This window comes from Serinus canaria, chromosome 1 (genome assembly GCF_022539315.1).
Source record: "Serinus canaria isolate serCan28SL12 chromosome 1, serCan2020, whole genome shotgun sequence".
NCBI lineage: Eukaryota > Metazoa > Chordata > Aves > Passeriformes > Fringillidae > Serinus > Serinus canaria.
This window is the reverse complement of record NC_066313.1, coordinates 99,166,487-99,193,226: the sequence shown is the minus strand read 5'-3', so window position 1 is coordinate 99,193,226 and position 26,740 is coordinate 99,166,487. Positions and strand designations below refer to the sequence as shown.

The 26,740-nt window shown below is 39.9% G+C and overlaps 2 protein-coding genes across 3 annotated transcripts in view; one reads left to right on the top strand and one right to left on the bottom strand.

Annotated features, from left to right (window-relative positions):
* The window catches only part of MAP3K15 (mitogen-activated protein kinase kinase kinase 15), an 81,273-nt gene extending 79,760 nt beyond the window's left edge, over window positions 1-1,513 (top strand). For both annotated transcript variants that reach the window (XM_050974661.1, XM_030234362.2), the window contains 2 exons: window positions 54-130; window positions 610-1,513. In XM_050974661.1, coding sequence (XP_050830618.1) covers window positions 54-130; window positions 610-724 — 192 coding nt within the window. In that variant the 3' untranslated portion in view covers window positions 725-1,513. The remainder of the gene's footprint in view (window positions 1-53; window positions 131-609) is intronic.
* PDHA1 (pyruvate dehydrogenase E1 subunit alpha 1) lies at window positions 1,217-13,598 on the bottom strand. Its single transcript, XM_030234363.2, has 11 exons — window positions 13,428-13,598; window positions 10,704-10,772; window positions 9,157-9,330; window positions 8,384-8,510; window positions 5,995-6,086; window positions 5,534-5,626; window positions 4,171-4,326; window positions 3,911-3,982; window positions 3,168-3,235; window positions 2,252-2,360; window positions 1,217-1,674 (listed from the first exon to the last, which is right to left on the bottom strand). The coding sequence occupies exons 1-11, from the start codon at window positions 13,491-13,493 to the stop codon at window positions 1,510-1,512; spliced, it is 1,191 nt and encodes a 396-aa protein (XP_030090223.1). The 5' UTR covers window positions 13,494-13,598; the 3' UTR covers window positions 1,217-1,509.
* Between the last annotated feature and the right edge of the window lie 13,142 nt (window positions 13,599-26,740).

Here is a 26,740-nt window from a genome sequence, read left to right as displayed (position 1 = left end):
GCAGTTTGGTTTCAAAGAAGGAATATTTATTAATGAATAAATTTGCCTTTTAGTTTGCTGAAGAAGATTACACACTAAGTGCTGTCCTTAATGATATCACCAAAGATGACTTGCAGTATCTTCAGCTGCGGTAAGAAAATACTTTTTAGTTCATTTTTAAGACCTTAATTAACGTATTTTGTTAAAAACCTTTTAAAGTTTGGTTATTTAAATAGGTCAGTGACAGTTCAGGGGCAACTGCCATCAGTTTCCTCTCAGATTTTCTGATAAAAATTTTCACAACTGACACAACTACACCAAGGATGCTTTGGCATTTATCCAGGTTGGGACATTTTTTTGCACCCTTCACAATGGAAGCATATGAAAATAATTAATATGTAATCATATGAAAAACAGGCATAAATTCTTTCTTTTTCTTACCCATTGATTCAGGTCCTTTTCTCATCATTTTGTTAACCCCTGGCTGACCTGGAAGAAGTTTTAGCTATAACAGTGTAGTTTGCCACAGCCCATCTATCCTTTGGATTTCTCAGTTTTACTTCCTGCTCAGTTTAAGGCAATGGAGACCAGGGCACTTTCCCTAACTGTTCTCCATTTCCCTTCATGCAGGGGTGGTCCTCGCTGCAGAATCTGGAATGCAATCCTGAACCACCGACAAACATCCACCAAGACCTCAGTGCAGGTCAATGCTTTGGAAGAACACAAAATGGGAATAAGCAAATGAAATACATTCCCAGCACTTACACTGTTAGATGTATATATTTATATGTACAGTGGCCTTGCAGGTTTTGCACAGTTATGTCGCTTGTTGGACCATCAGTGTAATACACAGTGAATAGTAACAGCTTTTAAGTCAGTGTCAATGCATGTAAGTTATTTATGACAAGACTAAAGCATATGATGCCTGTCAATGTAATACAAAACATTAGCAGAGAAAAAAAGTCTCCTGAATTGGCTTCAGCACTGTGAAAACTGTGAACTTAAAATGTGTTACTTCTGCTGGCTGATGGTTTGAGCAGGGAGGGGATATGCTAGAGCATGTCATCTCACTGTAGATGGATTTATACAGCTTTTTGTATTAAAGCTACTCTCACTGAACTACTGAGAAAAGCCTGGTGTGTTTTCAATTAGTGACTTTTCTGCAGCAAAACTAGAGCACGTATATTATATTTTTGGTTTCTGGGAAAGAGTTCATGAAACAAAACAGACCATTAGATAAAGGTTGGTAAAGTTTAATTTTTATTTTTCTTTTTACACTGTACTTAACACATACAGCGATCCAAAGAAAGTCTGTAAAGCAAATATATAGCACTTTAAATAAACCACTTTCTCTTGACTTAGCTTCTTATGAAACATTCAGCATGTTTAAGAAATTCCATACTCAGAGGGGTTTCCTTACACATTTCCTCTTTTGAAAGAGCTCTTAAATAAGCTTAAGAGTTGTTTATTATAGTTCCTGTAAATGCTTTCACTTATTCATAAGAATAAGTTACACCAATAAAAAGGCTTTTAGCTGACAGACTTGTACTTTATCCACTGGTTTGGGCCACGCACTTCAAAGGGTGGCTCATTGAAGTAGATGTGGTGACCCAGTTCTTCCAGGGGAGGCTCTGGGTCAGTGGTAGCAAACTGAGCAGCTTCCTCGATCTCCTTCCTTACTGCCACATCAATTTCCTAAACCAGAAATGCATGCTTAGTAGAAGACAGCTCAGAAAAGCATCATAATTTTGAATATAAATGCTATGATAAAGTATCAGTCAGAATCAGTTAACAATGACTAGAAATATAAAATCAAAAACCTTTTAAAACTCCTCTACTAAACTGCATTATTTTGGATAGTACTGGTACCTTACTGACCAAGGAACATGACCCCACTGAGCCTAGAGGGCTCCTCAGGGTTAGAGAGTTCCTCACTCCTTCACTAGGATTCTTCACATTTGGTCATTTCCCTTTCCAAGACTCACCCCCTTCCTGGGGAGTCAAGAAAGCCCAGGTAATTTTTATTTCTATTAGCAAATTACACCCTGCAGCCTTACTTAGCACACAAAAGCAAAAGGCCTTTCCAGCAGAAGACAACTTCAGGAGCTGGAAACCTTCACTTCACTGAAACCTTCACTTATAAAAGTTATGTTAAACCAAACCTTAAAGAACTTTAAAAAAAAGCACAGCATGCTTCCCAGTGATGTGCTTTCTGGAGATCATCAGTGCGTGACTGCTCAAGAGCTTCCTTACATAGCAACTAAAGCCATACCTTTAGTTCTTCAACACTAGCAAGGTTGTTGTTGACCATTCTGTCCTTCAGCAAAGTAATGGGATCACTTTTGCTTCTCACTTCTTGAATTTCTTCTCTAGTACGATAGCTAAGAACAAGACAGACAAAGACGTGAACCCTGGAGCAGAGTGAGGTTCTGGACACAGCTCACTTCTAGCAAAAGAGTCCAAAGAGCTGTCAGGGATGCAGTGACAACATAGAACATTCATCTACCCAAGGATGGCACACCAGAGGCCTCCGGAAAGATATCTGTAAATACTCACTGAGCAGAAGTAGCTCCATACTCAAAGGGAAGGGGAGCAAACCCAGCCTGAGACAGTGATCCTGAAGGGCCTTATTGCCTCCTAACCCTTCCCCCCTGCTGCATGACATGCACATGCTTCCAAGTCACTGCAAGTTTCCAAGAAAGAGCTGGAATACACCTCTACTTCATGCAGACACGTGCAGCTTGATCAGTTAGAGCAACACCCAAATCTCTCTAGCACCTGGATGTTTGTACTTTTAGGATGTGTTCTACTTGTCTGGGCAGTCCAAACTATTCCTATAATTATACCTTACAGGATTTTAATATTTTTAAAACCCCAGAAAAGCATGATGCTATTCAGCCAAACCTTCATTAGGACACACTGTACGCAGAATTCATTAATAGAAACCACAGAAGTTTAACTGACTTGGTGCTTGTTCTAAATCCAGATCTTTTAATTCTGCATTAAAACAAGTGTGTTACATGGCTACAGATTATCAGCTGAGCAACAAGATGAGCGAGCAGCTGCTCATAGCAATTTCATTGTAACATTTAAATGCATCTGACATCTGATTTTAACACTGAATTTCACAGTTTAATCTCTTCGTACTTATTTTCAATGAAAAGAAAGAAGAAAGATTGTGACAGTACCTTATTCCAGGGTCACTCATACTGTGGCCATGGTAACGATATGTCTGTAACTCCATCACAAGAGGACCCTTGAAATGAATAGAAATACTGAGTGTTGCCACCATGAGTCACCAAATTGTTACAGCAGCAACTATTTGCTTGAGCTGAATTGCACCAGTGATCAATTATTTTTATTCAATAGGTTTTCCTCAGTTTAATTTACATATATATATATATATATATATATATATATATATATACACTGTGTGAAACATATAGTTTCACACAGTAAAATGAAACCTAATTAGTTTTAAATGAAAGCATGTGCTGATATTGTAAGCATTTATTTTCATGCTCTCATTGAGCAGCTTTACAATTTCCTTCCTTCCACCATTACTCAAAATATTTCAAAGTACCTCACAGAGCCTTCATTACTTCAAGTATTGAAAATCTTCAAAAACAGTGTTATTGTATTCGAGTGACAGACACTGACATAGATTCACAAAACCTTTATTCCACTTTCCATTTCTTGTAAATATAGAATGATTATTACCTTACTTGATGCTTCCCCTAACTAAACACAGAGATCACAACTGCCTGACAGTCGTAACACCTTTCACAACAGAATGTAACTGTGGTAGAAATGGGGGAAAATGACAGTATAAATAATAAGTGTTTGGTTAATACAAATTGAGGAACCACTTTTGCAGCAATAGCTTGCAAGAATTCCACCCATGGAGAAGGAATGCCAATTACAGACTTACTTTTCCAGATCTGCAGTACTCAGCTGCAAACTTGACTGCTTCTCGGACACAGAGAACATCCATGCCATCCACCTGATAATGAGAAAAGATGCGTTAAGGCAAAAAAATCCCAGCCTCCAAACTTCCAATCTCAGTATTTCCACAAGTGGAACAGAATTCAGTTTCAAGTAAATATATGTAGAAATATTAAAAGAAATACCTATGTATGCATTGTGTAGGTATATGCACACACATTCCCCCTCAAAAAAAGCTGTACTCACCCTAAGACCTGGAATGAAGTATCCTCTTTTGTAGTAGTCAGTGCTGGCTGCAGCTCTTTCAACTGATGTTCCCATTCCATACCGATTGTTCTCACAGACAAAAATACAAGGCAATTTCCATAAGGCAGCCATGTTGTATGTTTCAAATATCTGGCCCTGAAAGAAAATTAAGTTACATCTCATCAGGGAGCTCAGCCTTCAAGCATTAGGATCTACTGAAAATCCTTCAGTTGCAGAGGTCTAGAAATTGTAATACTAAAAGTGATCTGAAACCAGCCATTTGCTACAGGTCAGAAGGAATAAAAGAGAAGCTACATTATATAAGGTAATTTTCATCTCAACCAGTAGTTTACAGAAGGTAATTTTTAAGCCTGAATCAGTATCTGTGTTAGGGTACTACAAAACCTTCCACTTTAACTCAGGTATTCCAGCAACAGTCATAAAAAATACTTGACAATTGATCTACCTGGCAGGATGCTGCTACAGCAAAGTTTGACTGCAGTCAGCCTTGATTACTCTGAGTCAAATTCAGGGAAAACCATTAAATGAGATCTCCACCTGTGCTTTGAAAGTGTGAAACTATCAGTGGTACACTAAATCACCAACTGCTTATCTGCTTATTGTCTCAGCTGATAAGATGAAGAGTCTGGCTGGAATATCCTGGCCGGAATATCAATAGTAACTGGCTCTGCCAGAATGCTCTGTCCTCTTCTCAGTCTTCAGAAACATGATTTACACATCTCTCCCTATCCAGCAGCACTGTCATCTTCACTGCCATCCTTCAGAACTCTCCTTACAGCACAGACAGTTCAGGGTGTCACACTTAGGTGAGCTGTACACAACTGGAAAGAGGGTAAAGAGTAACTGGAAACCTCTCCTCCCAAGACTCAAGTACCATTCACATAATTAACAATTAGCCTCATTCACTCTCTATGTTCCAAAACAGAAGGAGCCAAAAAACTTTACCTCCACTACAGCTACAAGGGCCAAGCTCAAAAAAGGGGTGGGGAAGGACAGATATTACACAGGTCCAAAATATGATAAAACACTGCAGGCACATGGAACACTCCTGATATATAAAGACGACACAGCAATTAACTTCTTAACTGTTCACCTCAATCACCCCTCTGAGGACTACACAGTTGTTGGAACACATCTCTGCTCAAACACCTAAGACAACTCAAATAAGAGGTGGCCATGTCCAAAATGTGCAACATGCCTGGCCACGTCCATGGAGTTCATCAACACTGCCTGGGTTGCAGGTACACAGGGAGGGCAAAATGTGCTCTTCCACCCCTTGGAGTAAAGGCAGAGCTCACAGAGCATAGAAGGAAAATTGATTCCCCCAGCCACGCTGCTTTACCTGATTGGCTGCACCATCCCCATACAAGGCCACACAGATTTCATTTTTAGCGAAGTATTTACAGGCCAGAGCAATCCCAGCTCCAAGAGGAACCTGCCACAGAATACAGGACAAAACATTTTAGAACAACATTTAAAGGAGTTGAAGATAGACAGCCTGAGATCTTTAAGGAGACATTAGGCTGTTAGAGACCTGCTCAACAAACAAGCTGTTACCCACCCACTTCCCTTTGTTACATATATTATTGCAGTCAAAATATAAACATGAACAGTATTCTTAGTATGAATTATTTTTGCTACAGTTTACAAAACTGTGAGAACACCAGAATAAGACATACCAGCCACAGAGCAATGGTATCTGCACACATATCTCACACACCACAAAAACAGAGAAAACACTGAGAGGCAACAGGACACAAGCTAAACTGAGCTTGTGCTTTAAAACAGAAGTAATGTATATACCTGAGCACCAACAATACCGTTGCCACCGTAAAAGTTTTTGGTATACATATGCATTGAACCTCCTTTTCCCTTTGCACATCCTCCTTTTCGACCTGAAACATGAATAACAAGCAACTTCTGTTTTGGAGGAAAAATGGAAACATCTAATCCAGTTCCTAAAGGCAGTAACACTAAGATAATGATCTGTATGGAGTTAGGACATGATGGCCTCTCTCATACAAGTTTACAGTTAAACATCTCAGAAAACAAATAAGGGGGAAAAACAGAAAGAACAATAATGAAAGCATAATTCCACAAATATGGATGAGATTAAGAAATTTCAAAACCAACAAAAGGTTTCAGTATCCTACTATACAAAAGTACTTTCAGATAAATATGAGGTGTTTTTTTATAGACAACAAGGTACTATATCATAATCTGCAAGAACTACATTATTACTTTCAGCTTCTGCAAGAAAAGTAAGAATAATGTTCCAAATTAGTTGCAATACTTTAGATTTGTCTTCCCATTGACAAGAACCACATGAAAAAATTACGGACAGGACATGAAAAAAAACCCCAACCACTACCAGCTCCCCATTCCACCCCAATATAAATATTTAAGTCACCCAGCCCAGCTTTATTCAAGGTGTAGTTTGAAGATTACCAGTGATCCATGAAGCATTACAACAAACCCTATTTAAATGAGCCCATCTAAGAACACAGAATTTCTCATCAGCCCATTGCGTTTCCTATTCTTATCTTGTTACCATTCACAGGAGACTGTATTTTATTTCTAATAAGCACAGCTTGTCTGGTTGGCTTTTTGACATTAGCCTTGGTGTTTATTTTAGAAGTGAGTCTTTCTGAAATTTGTACTTCCCTTTCTTACTTTATAGTGGATCATTTTTGTTATTGATATTCCCATACCTTTCCTATGTTTATGCATTGGTTAATTGGTTTTGTGGGAGCTGTGACAGATTTTGCCAGCAAGGATCAAAGAAAAAAAAAGTCTAATTTTAAGAAAAATAGTTTTATTCATAAGTGAAACTTGCCTTTACTAAGCTCCCTCTGCTTTTTGTACACTGCCTTGTTGTATTTTAGAATGTATTTAAGAATTCCTGATTAACCAATGTTACTTTTTGCTACATATTTTACTTTTCTTAAAACACAAACTAATTTCTCATGTAATTGTCAATTCTCCTGAAAAGACCTTTTCTACAGCTTGTTTCCTATAGGATCTTATCTATTAGTTTTTATTTTGGGTGACTCTGCTTTCTTCTCCTTCAAAGATTTTTTAATTCTGTCATTTTAAGTCATGCTGTCTTTTAGCTTGGCATTTGTAGTCAAGATCCTTCTTTGCAAGAATGGGCTCTAGCAGCAATTCTAAGAACTTTCCCCAAGTGTCATTTTCTGGAATAACTGTCTCTTTACCACAGCCACTCCTTCCCAATTGAAAGAGCCCCAATAAAGTCAAGTGTAATGTTAAAGAAAATTATGAGTCATGAAATGTAAAGAAATCCCACTACATTATGACTCACATTTGTAGTCTCGGGGCCCATAGTTGGCTTCAGTCATTACAATCTTCCCTTTTACTTTCTGACTTACCAGTATCCAGTGACACTTGGCAAATCAGGCACCACTGGATTCTGGGCTTTTGTGCACATTACAGATATGCCTTCTTAGCACACACAATTCTTAATTTACATAATCATACCCCTTGTCTAACCCCCAAACAGGCTTTCCTATACTAACATTTCAAGCATGCAGGTTCTTTTATTATACTAGTGATGCATAAAGGCCTTCAAGCTCCTTGCATCTGTTCATAGATCTCTTAAGAGTTCATCAGGCTGATCTTCTCTTCCCTGCTCCATCCTCAAGCCTACTGTGGACAGCCATCTCTCTGCAAAATCTCTGTCTTGATTATCACTTAATATTCTTGTTAAATAGTCAAATAGTCAAATTTTAATTGTTAAATAGTCAGATTTTCCCAAATCATTCAGTTTATCATTATAGACAAAGTTTACCAGTCTTCCTAAGACTTCATCAGCATAATTCTGAAAATCAAGGTCTGTCTCCTAGGGAGGATAATGCCCTGTCCCACTGAGAGCAGATGCCTACCATCAGCAAGTTCCAACATGCTGCAGCACAATGAATAAAGCACATGGTATCTAGAAAAATCTTACAAATTTATGCTTTAGAAGTACTAGCACTTAAATATTCCTTATTTGTTAATTTTCACAGTAAAAATCAGTGATTCATAAAACTGAAACAACTGATCCATTCTACTATTTCACTAAACTCCTTCTGAAGGCCCAGTATACTTTGTGCATTGACATCACTTTGAATTTGAGAAAAGAATTCTGAATCAAGCCCAGCAGCAAGTGACCCTCACTGCGCTGAGCACAAACCTGTAAGTTCCGCGAGAATCTCCCGGACAGGCACTCCTCGGGTGTAGGTGAAGCCGTGGGCTCTGTACGCCGTTATCACATGGTCTGTGGGCTTTATGGCAGCCTCAATCCCCACACAGCAAGCCTCCTGTTACACAGGACAGGGAAGGTGAGCAATGAAGAAAAACACACAGCTGCCACAGTGAGCACTGTGGCACAATGTTGATCCCACACACATCAAACAGTGGCAGGTCACAGGAAGAGCACAGATACAGGAGATCAACTTAGTTACCAAGGGTTGGTAACAGGCCTGGAGCTGCAACAGCCTTGGGCTCTAAATTCCAACCTGATTGACTAGCAAAGGCAAACGGGAGGGGAACCAGAATCTGCAAATATCTGAAGAATTTTCTCCCCCAATGAAGTATCTCGACAATCAAAATTCAAAAACATCACGGGATAATGGACAGACAGCAAAGTTTCAGTAAGTCTATGAAGTTTCTTCTCCTAGCTGTTGCTTTTTAGTGGGCACATGATCCATGAGATACAGAAACAAAAGCCATCAGTGAAACTTGAGGGGAAAAATGTAGGCCTTTAAATGTGCTCATTCCTCACATTCAGCTGATCTTCAGCTGCACTGTGCCCTTTCCTTAGTGTCTCTCCTCCTTCCTCCTCTCCATCCCTCTCCTTCTCTCACAATGCACACAAATAAACCAGTTCTACATTCTCCACACTATTAAAATTCCTACATTAAATAAGGTAAGACAATATAAAACCTCCTGGCCAAAAGTTCTTACCTGACCATCATATAAATGGCAGAAGCCACGAATGATCTTCTGCTTGTAGAGCTGGTCAGACTTGAGCTCCATGCGCCGGATGGTCTGCATGGTCTTGTAGTACTGGAGCCCCTCCTCTCGAGTCATCACTGCCGTGGTGCCCGGCCCTTCCTCCAGCCGATGGAGGTCACATTGCTGCAAGGTTAAACAAGTCATTATTTCCTCAAAATCATTCCTCCTATTTATGAATATTACTTAATTTTTTTAATGATCTGCCATTTTCAAATTCAGAGTTTAATCCCTTCCAGAAAAGAAAGCCAGCAAAACCTAAACTCATAGGTCAGGACAACTGCACACTATTTCAAAATTCAGGGAAATAAACCCCTTACTTTTAATAAAGACAGATTTCTACTCAGAAAATAAAGCCTCATTATTCCTACAAGCAGAAGATGAACTGGAGTCCTTCGGAAATATGGCAAAAAGCATACTTCCATGGTTGTTGCACACCACATACTAGGTAAGAGTACAGAGGCTTAGTGAAAAGATAAGAAAGATCAAGAATTTCCTCTGTTAAACAGTTTGTAAGATCTGGCCCTAAGACTGGCTGTCACCTCTGCTACCTGTGTTATGAATAAACAGTTAAGTTCAATGGAAGAGACTGAACAAATTACTATGTCAGTGAGTGCAGATTAAATGCCCAAAATACTTTTACACTGGTTAAAGACAGTTTCTATCAAATCAAAGTCACTCCAGAGCAAATCCACTGACACCTAGATGAATTGGATCTAACACCTGGGCAGATTACTCAAGACAACTCTGCTTCAAAGTTCACAGAATAACAGAAATTCTGGAATCTTGTTATCAACACAGGATCAAATATTAAACCTTGTATCTACTCAAAAAAGAATTTTCATATAAACATATATTCCTTCCCTTCCACCTGAAACAATTTTCATACTTCACAGGCACAGCCAAACAGGGAGAGCGTGGAAAACAACACAAATTATTTCTTTCAGATTTTCTTTCATCAATTCCTGAATGAAACAACAGCCCAGAAGCTACTGCCAATAGAAACATCACTGTTTCCTAAGACCCAGCCAGAGTGGAAAGCTAACAGAATATAACACACATTTTCTGAGCAGCACCAAGTCAAACATTGAAAGGATGCCATATTTTTTCCTCAAAAACCCACACAGACTTCAACCAGCTGCATCTTTGGGACAGACTGCAAACACATAATTGTTTGAAAAGCATTAAGGAAACAACAGAACAGAACAGAACAGAAAAGGTTCTTTAGCTCCTTTCCGACTCTGTTCTCACAGCTGCATTGTAATATAACAACTGCAAAAAATAACAACTTCACATTCTTAAGAAACAAGTAACATTACCACACACTGCCAACACAGTACTTCCAGCTGCACTTAGTAATCAGGTCAGATAGTGAGGGGTTTGGTTCTGGAAATTCAAACCACATTTTCTAACTGAAAGAGATTTGGGGACCAGTCCATCAGGTTAAGATCTCTAACAAATGCTTACAAAGAATGCCAGTATTAAGTGTTCTTCTTCACCTTAATCTCAAACGTAGCTTCACTTGCGAAGTCTCCATAGTTACGTGATGCTACCATCACTCGAGAGGCCTTAAAAAAAAGACAAAACCAAAGCATGAGCAATGTTTAAATGCAATTATCAAGTAAAAGTATGTGAAATTACTTTTCAAGTAATTTCTAAGAATACTCCCAAACTGAAATTAAGTTATAAATTAGACTCAGCAGTGGCATATCCCATAAGACTAGGGAACTTTTATTCTGTATGCCAAAGTCCTTTAAAACCCATTATTTAAAATTAAGATAAGAAAAAGAGAATTTAAACTGTTAATACCCTTGATTATCTAAAATAAACCCAGTAAGTTTCAAAACTTTTGACAATGAAGAGCATCAAAACCACAAAAATAACTGTTTGTCCCTTCATATGCCAGGCTGACAATATAAGGAGAGACAGCCAATGCACACTTTGATTGCTGACTTTCTGTGCTAACTGGAATTTTGATTAGATAGAACAAAAAAACCAAACAACCCAAAACCTACCAAACAAAAGGAATCCAGCAGATATCTGAAATATAAACTACTCTCACTTTTTCTTTTTAGTAGGAAGAGAAATTGGGCTTTTTCTCTCCATTGTTATGGCTTTGAATTCATAACAATGGAGAGAAAGAACTTCATATCAGTAAAAACATGGCTACTACTCCAAAAATTATGTGGAAACACAGAAGGTTCCTGAGGATACAAGAAACACAGAACAACAGAAAGGGTGGCATGGCAGAGGAGAGATAGGAAAGATGTTTAAAAATACATTACTGCTCCCTCTTAAAGAAGGAACACAGATTATTGACTAATGAATGGTGGTGATTTTAGATGACTTTAGCAAGTTTCACTGCAGCATCAGACAGGATGGGCCTGTCCATGCATGCACTGTGGCCACAGCGTAAGGAACACTACATCTTTAGTGGCAAGACTGTGCTGCTAATTAAGTTACACAAAATCTTCAGCAGCTCCTTCAGCCAGGGAATCAATATACATTTAGATGAAGGTACATTCCACCAAAATTTTGAGAACGTTCAGGTCACCATCTCCAAAAAAGTTCTGACTGACATGTGTGAAGCTTGGGAGAAAATTCTCAACCTATCCTTGTTACCTCCTCTGTTGCATATCAATCAGATTTATCAGTAACACTGTCCCCATTCACCCTGCCCTGTTATCAGATTAAATATTTAGAAGTTTTAATTTAAACCCAGTTTCTACACTATTTACCACAATGCATCAGTATGATCAGTGAAGAAAAGCTATTTTACTTCTAGAGCTGGAAGTTTTGGATTCACAGTATCACAGAATGGCCAGGTTGGGGAGGAACCTCTTTAGGCCACCTGGTTAAACTCGCTGCCCTGAACAGGACATAAAAGCACACCAAGGAGTCTGAACAAAAGCCCTGATATGTGGGCAGTACACCTATCAAAAGTAAACCTTCACAAGACTGACTGAGGCCTTACCTCACTAACAGCTCCCTAGGTTAGCAGCGTTTGGAAGGAAAAAAAATATGAAGAAGAGTAAGTAGTTGAATCAAATAATGAGGGGAGGAGAAGTCAGCAAATTTTTATCCAACTAGAACAGAACACTGCAAGTGGTTGTTTCTATACATGGAAATCCATCTGTACACTCTGGAAAATGATCAAAGCATATATGAGATACTGCTTTATGGCCTAAGTCTACCTCTATTTATTTGGCAATTTATGCCTTCATTACAGAGGCACAGAAACAATTCAAGCCAAATATTTATATATTTAGTAAGCAGTAGGATCCAAAAATCTTTATTGAAATATCTGAACCAGATTTACTTTGGCATTCCAGGAAAACTCTGTATCTCCAGAGCAGGCCAAGTACCTGTAGTAAGGGAAAATTTTAGGCATCCATATTTGCAAAATTTACTCTAGAGATCGTATTTGTGAAGTAGGAAATACTCCTAGATATGCAGCCCAAAGACAGATAGCGAGAGCTTCCAGGAAATCTGCTCTGTGTTTTTCTGATGGATCCAGTCATCCACAAGCAGTGAATGCCTGGGTGAGAAAGCTGCCTCAGAATGGGGGTGCAGCAACACATCTGCTTTCCATGGCAAAAAGGCACCTGATTTCCAGTTACCTAAAAGTACCTTTTAACTCTGGTCTTGCCAACAAGTTTTTTTCAGCAGGGTTAATTTTTCCTCATGGCCACAGTCATTACAGTAGAATAAGCAACATGGAGTGGTAAAAACACGATTTTTCACACAACAAAGATAAAATACAACAAATTACTCACACTAATAACAAAAAATTAACAAACTTTGAAACAAAATTCATGCAGAAGTTGAAAGGGCTGTTGGCTGAGCAAAGGGAGGTCAAGCAGTTCAGTCAGAAGCTGAACTCCACTCGGGCCGAGCAGACCCCTCTGAGGGACCTGACCTGTGCAGTCCAAGTGTGCATGAACAAGACTGATCAAAGCCCTGCGCCATTAAGGGCTTAAAAAGCGAGCTCCTACAAGCGACGATCATTTTACTGTCACTTGGGATGGTCACGCAGGGTGGGGAAAAGAAAAACCAAGGTGTTTTTTTTTCCTTTAATTTTTCTTTAGTTTTTCTCCTTTGCCGCCGGAGCCACGTTCCCGGGCGGCTCCCACCGTCTCTCCCAGGCCGTTCCCGGAGCTGCGCTCCGCGCGCCCCTCCTACACCGCACCACTCCCGGCCAGGCCGGCACCGGCCGCACTCACCGTCCTCCCGGCGGCCGCCGGGCCCTGCAGCAATCGGGAGAGCGCGGCCAGCAGCATCTTGCGCATGGAGCGGGAAGGGTGGGCAGCGCCGGCCCGGGCCCCGTCCCCGGCTCTCCTTCAGCCGCCGCCGCCTCGGCCGCGACCGCCGCCTGTCCTGCGTCCCCGCGCCCTGCGCATGCGCGAGCCTGCGCTGCGGCGGCGGCCGGGGCAACGCCCCCTGCTGGGCGCCAGAGCCCAAATGTCATTAAAGGTCATTAAAGGTCATCGGTGAGGGAAAGATCGGATGGTCCCTCAGGGCCGCGCGGGGCGGCGGGGCGCACGGGCCCCTGTGCAGCCCAGGCGTTAGGAACAATGTGGGATTTCGGAGGAATTTCTTCTCAGAAGAAGCGTGTTTCCTCTCAGAATTCTGAGCAAAATTTCTTCTCAGAAAGCACAGTTAGGCACTCGAATGGACTGCCCAGGGGAGCGGTGGGGTCACCGTCCCTGGAAGTGTTTAAGGAAAGAGTGGACATGGCCCTCAGTGCCGTGGTCCAGCTGACGTGGTGGTGTCGGGTCATGGCTTGGGCTCGATGGTATCAGAGGTCTTTTCCAGCCTCATTGATTCTGTGCTCAGGTTTGAGTGCTTAATGTGCTGCTATGCGAGAGCTGCTCCGTGTGAGGGCATTCCCTGGTTCTTAAATGCACAAAGTAAGTGTTGAAATGTTTTCCCTTTAACATCACAGGCATCCATCCCTTGGGAAATACACAGCTAAGTTAAGATTTAACTTCATACAGCAGAAACCTCCCACCGTATGACACCTGCTGATCTCTCCAGCCAACCTCCTTTCTCCTGCCGCTGGCTCCAGCACATGCCGAGGGTGGACACCGGGACACGGGACAGACACAGCTGATGAGTATCTCCCTGTTCCACTTCTCCCTTGTTCCTCGCCAAAAAAAACCCAGAAAGTAAATCCTGTTCACCTGCTGGCAGCTCAAGTGCTTGTGTCTGCTGAGTCCCGTGGGTTGCAGAAAGCTCAAGTGCAGCACAAGTGATTAATGTTTAAGGCATGATTTCCAGTGAAAATGTGCCTCTCAAAGTACACCTCACCTCCATCAGAGAGAACTGAAGATGCCATCTGTTTCCAAAATACAGCCTCATCTGGATCCCCACTGTACTGTCCACCTTCTTCCTTGGCTTCCCCCATTCCATTAATAAGGACACTCAAGGCTAATGTGATTTTCCCCTCACTTTGTCTGTAGCACAGAGTAGGAAGGGAGATAGCTATCTCTCATCTCATAAAGATGTTGTGAAGAAGCTTAACTTTGCGTGTATTTGGTTAGTTCTTGCTCAGAAAAACAAACCCAGGGTTGGTATCAGCTTGCTGGAGCACTGAAAATTAACCAAACTTTCTTCAGCTTCAAGAGCTGGTGACAGTGCTGGGCACTGGTAGTGCTCAGCCTCTACCTTTGTGCTGCTGCCCTGCAAGTTCCTTGACATATGCTTTGCCATTAGACAGGCTGGATGTATAAAAGAAGCAAAATACTACTACTGGTTTTCACATCTAAAAAAAAAAATGTCTGAAAATATTATCACTTTTGCAATCATGAAATCCATCTGGGAGTAGCTGGAGAGTGCTGTTTCCAGTGTCCCAAGGGATAAAGCAGTTCTTGCTAACACGTTTGTAGAGACAAGTCTCTACAGGAGCCTCTTGTGGAATCTTTATTGACATGTAACATGCTGGAAATTTGAATTTTGCAAGGCAGTTGTACACTTCTAAGCAGATTTAGGCTTCCTTCATGAGGCAACAACATCAGCAACAGCAGCTGACCTCCAGGAAAATAAAGGGCAAAGTGAAAATATTGATCAGTTGTTTCAAAAGGCATTTTTTCTATGGTGCCTTCAGACTGTAGCACTTCACTGCTAGGAAAGCAAGTACTTGGCAGTCTCCAGCAGACTTGCTGGAGATGTTCTGCAGGCGGGGAGTGGCTCTGCTGCTAAAGACAACATTATCCTGAAGGACTGTGAGTGATTTTCCCCGGGGCTTCCAAGGTGCTGTGACACCCCCAGAGGTTCCAGGACACTTCTGAACAGTGTAGCCATCTGTCTGGAAGTGAGCAACCTGCATTTTTATCAGTCAGCCTGTACATTCCTGGAGAGATTGCTGATGGATTCATGCACATCAATGGTGTTCATGCACACACCAGTTACATCTGCGAGGCTCATGAAGCATGCATTGGACTGTTCTGCACAACTCAGGTTTATAGCAAGGCCAAGTGGCACCAGGACTGGGCTGACTTGCTCATGAAGCATGCATTGGATTTCCTGCACAACTCAGGTTTATAGCAAGCAAGTGGCACCTGGACTGGGCTGACTTGCTCATGGGAGGATGGTGAGGTTGTCAGAACTTCCTGGAGTGCATGGCAAAACAAGGATTCACCTTCTGCTTTTAATAGTTTTCACATTCTCCAAATGAGGTTCATCAAAAGAATGAAGTGTACTGGCATCTGTATGTGAGAGAGGAAGCTTCTGCTAAACTCACATGCCAACTTCACCAAGCAACAGTATGAAATAAAGGTTTCAAGAGATCGCTGAACAATTGTTAACTGGACAATTGCTCCTGCTCAAAGGAAAATTATTCTTCTTATTATTACTATTATTATTATTATTATTACAAAATAATACAGTCAAGTTAATTTCAAGTTCAGTGTCAATACCTGTTCCTTTTCCTAATGAGAGAAAAAAAAGCAGAGTAATTTTTATAATTGCACAATTATAGGCAGATATTATCAACACTTCTAATGGTCATTAGAAATAGTTATTCATATAGGAAATTATTCATTTTTGTCCTCCCTGGAAATACAGCAAAGCATTGATTTATATCACTTCTGCCAATCTTTTACTTTTCATGGCATTTCATTAATATTCATTTATTTTCTTTGTTAAAAGCTCTTAAAACATCCTGAAATTATTAAATTGTTCTACAGGAAACTAATGCAGAAAGCAAATTCATGAATGAGGTAAACATGAAGAGGAAAACAAAATGAAATCATAAGCAGAGAATGACACTAGAAAATAATTTAATGAAAGATAATTATGTAAGATTTCATAATGGAGTACCTTGCCATGTGTGACTTTAGTATTACATCAAGGGTGTGCTGTGTGGCAGTTGGCCAAAATTCATCGTGTTCTATTGTTTTGGGTGTGATCCTAAAATGTTATTTTTCACGTTGCAGCTGTTGTTACAAATGTCTGCCCTTGGGTTGAAAGCAGAGGGGAGCATCCAGGACTCCTCCCAGCTCACTGTCTGCATCCAGGTGAAAGCAATCCCCACCTCATTCCAGGAGCCAGAAGTTAGCTGCATGACTTTTCTTCCTCCTGTGCCACCGTAGCTCTAAGTCAGCAGGCAGCCAGGGTGGCTGCCAAGGGCAGCTGGTGGCCACATTGCTTCAGCCTCATTTCCTCCGTGGGAGGATCCGTGCTGTGACATGCTTCCCCAGGCCTCCTGGGTGGCACCATATGGTGGCCCCTTAAATTGTAATCTCTGTTCTTAATGTTCATGTAATTCAAAATGCTTGAAATAAACTAAGGCCTGGTAGCAGCCCTTTTGAGTGGCATTGGAATGGCAGTATGGGGGAACTCTGCTGCGTGCTCAGTGGTGTGAGAATCTCTGTGGTGGATGGTGAGCTGGCTCCGTTCATTTTGGAGGACAGGATGGTGGCATTGTCTTATCTGTGCTGGTCACACAGCAGCCTCCAGGGCACTGCCCTGACTTCTTCCTGGTGGGAAGCAGTCAATTAACTCAGCGTGAGAGCACACAAGTGGATGAACATGTTCAGATGTGAATGACAAGGGACCAGATCCTGGGACTGGGCCGAAGAAATTAAGTTATCAAACAGAGCAGATGTAGTCTTAGTTCCTTTTCCATATTTAAAATCTAAACCACCAGCTTCACTCCAGTTGCATCCTCCCATTCTAAATATTAATAAATACACTATACCCTCTTTTAAACTGGTCAGCAGGAACAATTTTTTCTCTCATTTTTCTTTGTTTTGCATTTCCATTTATTTTATCTTCTCCCATTTTTCTTCCTGTCCTCCCCACTCTCATTCAATTATCAAAGCATTTTTTATCAGTATTCCTATCTTCCTTTTCTCAGGTCTGCATTGCTTCTCTGCATTTCTCACTGAAAATATCTCTATTTTGATCTATGTCTCCCATCCCTTCTGACTACATCCCATTCAGTTCTAGTAGTTTTGGCTTTAGACAGCAACATAGATGGTGGAATAAGAACGCTGAATTGTACTGTCAAAATCCTTCAGATTATTTGTTTTCTTTGGAATCACTGGAGTTTGGAAGAGAGGCAGTTTTCTAGGATCTTCCAGATGTTTTGTTTCTAGTAAGGATAGAAAATGGATTAAGATGTTCTTCAATTTGATTGCTTTTCTTCATTATTATTTGGGAAACACCAACATCTTGAAGGAGGACAATAATGAAGTTATAATGTCACTTTTCATGCTCGAATTTTTTATCCTTTTATGCCTCTGTTCTTCTTGTTATGTTAATTTTCTTGGGGTTTTAGTCCCAGGAACAAGTAGTATTACAACATACAGAGAAGCACTGTTGTAGAAAAGGTTCTACCATTTACATACTAAAATCCACAGGAAAAGAGGTGCTACTATTCTATGTTTGCCCAGCTTCTGTAGAGTTATTTGAATGTAACATTGATCAGCTTGAAAACTGTGAGCGGAAGAAACCAGACATATTTTCTGTTGTTGCTGGATCTCACTCTATAGTTATGTTTGAGGCTCAGTTCAGTCCTTCTGCATTTTGATATTTTCATGTATGTCTTCAGGTATATACAGGTATATAGTTTTATTCAAAACTGAGATCTTAGGCTTTGTGTCTAGAAGGCTCAGACAAATGCTTTAAACAAACATTTGTGAAACCCAAATTAATGGAAAGCTTTGTAAAGAAACCAACTGTTTCTACTTAATCTTTTTTACACAGGCATCCTTCTTCTGCTGTGTTGTATTTCCCAGCACCTTAGAGATAACATTTCTGTTGACAAAGCTCTATGTAACATCCTCCTTTTCACAGTGCCAGAATATTTTTGAACAACACTCACTTATGAGCCACTTCAGTGCAGATTCCTTCCTGCAGGATTTTTGTTAGCTCCATCGCTCACTGCCTGCCTTTTCTTTGCTGGGTTCTGCTCTCTGCTACTAGCTGTAAACCACTGATTTACATCCTCTCTTTCAGACCACAGTTTTACAAATAACTGAGTTCTGATCCCCTGCCCCTCTCACGTTTGTGTCTCTCCCGAACTAAATGGGAGATTCTGTGCTTCCATATATGTCCTAAAAACACAAGTGAATAGAACAGGCACAATTTGTGGGAGTGGTGTTACCAGCAGAATCATAGATCACTATTCTTTGATTTTGGCCTTGTTGGTGTTTTAGAGGGTGGAAACGAGAGCTGTGTAGCAGAAGTGCCATGAGGCGGCAGTGTAGCCCAGGGATGGAAGTGCATCTGCGCTTTTCTCCTTGGGTGGAAGAGCCTCTGCACTTTCCCCTGCAGTCAGTAGCAAGCCATTTCAGCAGCGGGCCACTGGAGGTTGCCTCATTACTTGGAAAAGTTGTGTTAGGATAACATTAAGAGAACAAACTGAAAATAAACTGATTACTCTAGAATGGGTGTGACCACTTGGTATTGCTTCCCCAGTTGTGTCCGTGGTGTTTGTTTCATTTCCCGGAGCACAAGGAAGGGGATGTCTCAGTACCTGATCTGTTGCTATTGCCCTCAGTACCCTTGCTCCCTCACGGGAAGGAATGCCTAGTTTAGATTTGTCCTTTAATAATTTCGGTGTCTATCCAATTTGAATGAAGCTCATACATCTGAGTGCAATGAAATCTACACCACCCTCCACCCTGCACCAGAGAAACACAGCAGCACTGGTTGCAGAGTTTTTTTAACCTCTGCAAAATCCAAGCAAGTGCTATGGTGTACAGAAAGGGTCTTGTACCACAAAATTCCCACCCTGAGGGATGTGTCATGGCCATTCTATACCAAACTCTTACAATATAAAGCCATTTTGCACTAAGCTGCATTAATCCTGACAGCCCGTAGTAGATTGTGATTCATCTCTGCCTTCCTCCACAGTTTGGGATGATATGATGCTTCTTTCTTCAGCATGTGTGCATCTGGATCCATGTGCAGAAACCCTGCAAATAATTATAGGAGAGAACGCTTATGAAAGCAGATCAATCAAATTACAGAATTGAGGTCATTCTTTAATTTGGCTTCCTGAGCTTTGATACTAAAATATCCTCCTACTCCTTTGTGGAGGACTGTGTAATAAGACTTATCTCTCTAATCTCACATTTTCAGAAATTCTTTTCTTCCATGTGGTTGAGGGCATTCAAAATTATCTTCAATTAAGCAACTAAGACTGCTCTAAATGCATTCAAATCGAATGGGAAATAGAATTTTAAAAACCCAAAACTTCAGAGAGGTGAAGAGTAGTCCCCTCAGCCTGACAACCTTCTACCAGGTTTTGGAAGCCTGACAACCTTCCATCCAGGCTTTTTTCTTTTCTTAAGGATCACTGAAAAATATTTAAATGTAAATATTTGTTAAGGAAACATGGCTAATTTTCACCTGACTGCTAAATCTCTTCTGGTAATCTGCATGAGTAGAATGAACCCTGTATTATTATTTTGATTCTAGGGTTTAAAATTAAGAATAGCTTTGTTAGAACTCAATTCAGTGTCACCTGGTCCTGAGCATTACAGGGCAATGGCTACTGGCTACACAGTTTTTTCTAAATGTTATTCTCTTTCTATTAAATAAGCTCTTCCATGTAATTTTGTCCTAAAAACTCAGAATATTTTAACTGTATTATTCCTTTACTTTCAGATATTAGATTTTTCTTGCTTTGCTCTCAGACAGGCAAGTCCTGAACAAGAGGCCAAAGGTAGCACTGGCCCAAAACCTCTCAGTAGTTTTGGGGAGGCTGAGCTGGCTAAGCAAAATTTGGAGCTGTGTCCTGGGCCAGGAAGGAGTGGGGAGAGCTATAAAACTGTGAGGAGAGCTGTGTGGAGCTGGGTTTGTGGCTCCTGAGGCCTGGGTGGAGAGGGGAGCACAGACACCATGACTGCCTGAGCAATGCTGCAGCCCCAAGGGCCTCTCTGGAAGCAGCAGCAATCAGCAGGACTTTCCAGGGATCTTTCTAAGCAAAGTAAGCAGTAGGGCCATCATAATTTCAATCAATCAATCAGTCAAGTCTGTTAGCTGTTTGAGGCAAACCCCAGCTTTGCCCATGGTTCTGGCTGACCCTGCACAGAAATGATTTTTATTCCAGCTGTCTATCTCCTTGATGTGTTTATCTTGCCTGCAAAACCTGGGAGTCTTTACTCTGGGCCAAGGTGTGCTGCAAACATAGACAGGCTTGCAAAAATATTTGCAGAAGAGTAATTCACTGTAAAGCCAGAGGAGAGGGAGGAAGAGGGGAATGTCTCTCCAGAAAGCAGCTGGTGGAGGCTAGGAAGGATTGTCTATCTACCATCTTGATGAGAACAAGATTTATCATCCTGCTTTTCAGGTCATTGATCTTCTCCAGACTCAGTCAAAATCCATCAGAAGTTTCCTATTGTTTCTGTGTGTTTACAGTCAACCACACTGTGTATTAGCTTTCAAATATATCAGTATGTGCATATTTGCAGTCAAAAATACAAGCCTATAATACTTAGAAAGAAAACAGAAAAATCATTAAAATATCTGAAGATTGTGTATCCTATGTTGAGAGTTTGGAAGCATGATTAACGTCAGCTGCACTTAAACAATGAGTAAGCATGAGGAAGAATTTGTGTTTGGAACTATTTTTAAGTGTTCATTAATTTTACAGTCTCTGCCAAATAAGGCAGAATTTATTTACTTTTGTCTGACTAACTTCAACTGCTTTAGAGTCCCATGAACTTCGTCAAACAATTATGACTTGGATCTTTTTGCTCTGTGATACCATTCCCTTTGCTCTCTTTTAATCATCTGTCTCCTGTTTCTTATGACAAGCAGTGTTTTCCCAGTCCCTCACCAGCTAGAATCCAGTATTCTCTAGCTGATGCCATATAATGAAATTAACAGGAAATTTTCTTTTCCATTACAAACCTCAAGAGTCAGAACTCAGATTCTGGTTTTTGGGATGTTTCCTATTGTTTTTGTAGGTGGCTATTTATTTTTAATCCTCAAACAAAGCTGATATGTCAACTATTTCAATATATATATTAGGCAATTAAAACAAACCAATTAAATTTTGCTAGCCCATTTACCTGAAGCATTTACATTTTGCTGAGGAAGGGCACGGTGTAAGTTGGATGTAATGGGTACAGATAAGGAAAATTAATGTGTTATATTTATATACTGCCATTTAACAGTAATTTTCAGCAAGATTCATAGCAATTTGTTTTAGTTTCCTGTGAACTGGGTTCTCTTTTTGCATTAATTTTTCAATTTTTTAGTAGACACACAGACTGAGTATCTGGTTTCCACAAAGGCTTGACTAGACATTTTTAAGATTGCAGGGTGGCTGGATAGATTTGGCTTGTTTTTTATATATACCTTGTATGGTTTTTTCTTCTTCAGAATTTACCTCATAAAAGATTTTAAGCCATTCTAATTGCAACATATAGTGAGCTATTTAGATATTCAGCTTGATCAATGCTTTAAAGAATCTGAAGATCTATGTTGAAAAAAAGAATTGAGTAAGCCCATTTCAGAACCATTATGACTGCACATCAATTTCCAGTACTACTATTTATCCAGAGAGAATTTTAAGAGGGAAACTCAGTGGTGGTAGTCATGGAGACTTGTGAGGAGTAGGCAGCCATGAAACCAAGGGATGCACAATATTAGAATATTATTTTTACCTTTTTTCACTTGGACAGCAGAAAAAAAGGCCTGGAAAGATGGACAAACAGAATTTGTGAGAGAACATTTCTCAATGGCTGGAAGAGTGTTTGAGACAAGTGACCCAGCTGGCTGACCCAAAGTGGTATGAATGTTGTAGATTTCCAGAGTGGATTTTTTTATAGCTCTTCTAGGAGAAGTTTAGTGGAAGGAACAGATCAGAAAATAGAAGCAAATGAAATTTGAGCCAGTGTGAGTTTTCCTGTTATTTTTCCAAACTTTTTTGAACACGTACATTCAGTCAGCTAAAGAGCTCCCTCATTTGCCCTGCACATTTCTTTCCACTTCCTCCACAGCAGAGGAAAGGCCAGAGTTTGAAATATAAAATGGTGGTGCTACAGGCAGCTGTATTCAACTTGTTTTCTTTCTGTTTTACCTTAATATGGAACTGATTTTAGTAACTAGGCACTCGGCCTACCCATAACTGAAATATTTATAAAGTCTTATGTAGTCTGAAGTCCTTTGTTAGCTATATGTTAAAGAATGTTCAAGAGCAAAAATAGAAGGAAATGGAATTAAATACTTAACAGATTGCTTCTGGATTGATTTTTCCTGAATGGTAGATAGGAATAACTTCTTCATTTCTCCCAGTACACATAGTTTGGACTCAGCCATGCTTCTGTTGCAGGTTGCCCATGCCAGCAAAAGATGTGTCACTAGGAGGACCAAAAAATTTTCAGGGAACAGGATGCCTTGGGTCAAATGAAATGTTTGACATTAAAGGTAGTATCTTGCCCTCATAAGAGTAATTCATTTTCTTGTGAATATATTAGAATTAATGTAAGTCCCACAATGACACTGAAATAAGCACTTGAGCTATTTTTTAATGGACACTTGAATTATTGCAGTATTTTATATTTAAGAACTGATTTTATTTTTTTAAGAAATTAAATATTGGCCCCATGAAAACCAGAGTGAGACAATGTCACCACCTTCTGAGGCTCACTGACGCTTAGATCAGAGCTTCTTAACAGTACAGTGGGACAGATGCCAGTTTTGGGCACATCTGTGTCCATTTGTGTTGCTCTCTCAATTTGAATGGAATTATTGCTGATCAAAGAAAGGGCCCAAGCATTTGCAACCACAGTAGAAGAAGTTAGAACCATCAGAGATTGAATAAAATCATCCCACAGGCTGCCAGCTGCGTTCTTTGATCTGGACTGTTACTCTGGTGCTATTTCTTACCAGACCTCATCTCTGCAGCACTGTTATTCCTTCCATAGCCAGAAAACTGCTGTAACTGAGTGAAAGAGGAAAGATTCTTGTTAACCAGACTATCATTCAGCATTAGGAAAGTTGCAGTTAATTGTTACCCTTTGTAGTACCAGATCACCAATATTAGAATATAATGAATCTCAAGGACCTCAACATGAGAGTTTCTGACAATACTTCTATGCAGGCCATTGTAACAAGGACATTAATTCTGAAAAAAAATCCTCTTTTTGCATGCAAAAGCTGCATTGTTATCTGTGGGATGCTTGTATGCAAAAAAACCCAAACTGTGGATCTGTCAGCCCGCCCTGAAGGCTTCTTGAAAAATATCTAGGCAGCCAGTTGATTAGGTTCTTAATGAATTTGAACATTTAATGTTGTCAAACTGAAATCTGACATAATTAAAAGCAATTTTAAAAGTGACCATGCATGTTTTGGAAAGCCATAATCAGGTAGTAATATTGGTGCAAACAGCCCCGTTGGAATTAAGGTCACAATGATGCTGATTTGACATGTTCTAGGAGAAATGAGTACCTGGGAAAGTAAAAGCAGCATACCCAAATCCAAATATTTCAGAGGGTGGGAGAAACTCAAATCTTAATGAAAATTGATTTTTTTAGATGTTCTTTCTTTTAGTGGTATCACATCTCTCAAATTTCATTCAGGGGAATGCTTTTGCTGGTGGGAATAAGTGTTTTGAAATTTTATGCAGGTAATGCTGGCATGTCTTGATTTATATTGTTCCTTCAAATGGAGATCCATTAGGAATAATTTAGAAAATCCATATTTTGGATAGATTTTTAAAAAAGATCTTCTGTCATAGAAAAGCAGCATCATGCAGAGATACTGAGCTAGAATTATATCGAGCTGTCTACATGCCAGAAGAAATTCAGATGTGATAAAATAGTTCTCTGTCTTGCTTGTTTGAGTTAGCTCTGGCATTTTTGCATAGCAGCTGTTCTTTATTTGTCTGCACAAGTGTGTGTGTACAAAATGGTTCACAAACAGTATAAACCTCACTCTAACAAATTAAGTTTGAAGGTGTCATTATGTTATTAATTAAATAATTATGACTTTCCAACTTTTGTAAACAAATTTTCTCAAATAAGTATCCAATGTAGACAAAAATAGAAAAAGGAAGGAAGAACAGGGTCCCATCCAGACAGAGCATAAAGTAAGAGCAAAGGCACAGGGAAAACAGGTTTCTGTTACATGTTAGTCCTGCAAAAACAGAAAGAATGCCAGTGTTAGAAACACCTACAAAATATGCATCAATAGAAACATGCACAGGAGATTCTGCACTGCCAGACAGCAGCGTACAGGGTGTACAGTGCATGAAATCAGAGAACACCTCCAAGAACAAAAGGTTAACAGTGATGATATGTCTTTTCTTGGGGATCATTCTGTGACCACTGCCATCCACTGTGGACAGTAAAAGCCTGTGATTTCATGCAGAAGCTCAGAAATATAAAATAAATTCAAAATAACTTACGGGCAATAATTTAAGAATAGGAACAAAAGGCATGCAAATGAGAAATCAGAATAGTCAGGTCAAATGAAAGGATTCAGAGGTTTACCTGAAAAATGGGGGGGTCATCTTTCATAGTTTCATTTATAGGAGGTGAGACATAGAAATGAGTCATGCTGTCAGAGGTCATTTTTTAGATTTCACAGCCACTGAAGAGAGGTAAACAATCCTACAGAATTATAACCAGTCAAATAAATGGACCTATGGACTGTCTTTGAATATGTACTTATTTTGAAACAGTCACATGTAGGTGACAAGAATCCCGTGTAGCAATGATCATGACAGACAAAAAAGGTAGGTGCTAAATGTTAGTTTGCACTATGTACAGTAAAACCAGCAAATATTAGAGAGACCTCCACCACAAAAACAAATATCTTCAAAGCAATGCACGCCTACTATGCATCTAGGATTAGATGCAAGTTCAGAGCAAAGAAAGTTTAGTTGGGGGGAATCACAGAATTATGGAATGGCTTGGGTTTAAAGGGACCTGCAAATTCATCTAGTTCTCAACCGTTGCCATGGGCATGGAGCCTTCCAGTAGACCAGGCTGCTCAAAGGAGCATTCACCATTTCTTTGGGCAACCTGTCCCAGTTCTTCCCTACCCTCAGTTCATTGGTGCACTTCAACCCATTAGAGTATCAGAGTATATTACGGTTTTTGCTGTCAATTTCTTTTTCCTTTAAGGAGAAACAGAAGCAGAAAACAAATCCACAAATTTGGTGATACCAATCTTTAACCTCTTCTAACAGCTCCTGAAAACTCATTTTCATTTCCTTTTCCATTGTTCCTATCAAACAAGCAAAACCCACTATAACTTTTCAACTGCACTCCAAATGGATTTAAGAGATTATTTTTCTTTGGTGTGGCCAGTGCTGAAATAATGCAGATACCTCTAGTGGATTTTTGTTATTGCATACTAAAAAGGAGGGGAATTTTGCCATCTCTTCCTGCTCTGACCCTGCCAAATGCTACACAGGCTGAAATTTGCACAGGAGTTTGGTTTAGTTTTTAGAAATCTTGTTTATTCTTTATTATAATTAATAGAACTATAATATGGTAATCTTGTTCATTCTTTACTATAACTAAAAATATTACTGCAATTATCCTCCATATTCAATCCGTAATGGAAAATAGATCTATGGAAGGTTGACCCAAGGTAATCTTGGTTCCCTGGACTTATGTGCACTGTTTTTGAAACAGTCTCTTTTCCATGTAGCTCAGTGCAAGAGTCTATATTTATCTCCAACTTGTTGCTTTTATTTTGCACATTGCAGTAGAGATATTCTTGAAGTACGTTTTACAACCCGTAGGTTTCCCTCTCCAAAATAAATACATTGGATCACTGTTATTCTGGTAACTCTCCTGTTTGGAATCTGGATCTGGCTCCTTAGGCTTGTACTTTGTGAAATAAAGTAATTCCAGTCACAGAGGGCCAGTAAGCAAGAGAGCAGGATATGTCTGGTTCATGACTTTCCAGTTTGATGAAGCTATGCTACCAGCATTTTTTTTAACTGATGATTATACCATTAAAAAAAATCTTTATGTTTCCACCCTCTGGTAGATAAGAAGTATAAAAGAAATCAGAGCAAAGTTTTCTACATGTCAGTCAAAGTGGGCTCAATCCTGCAAAT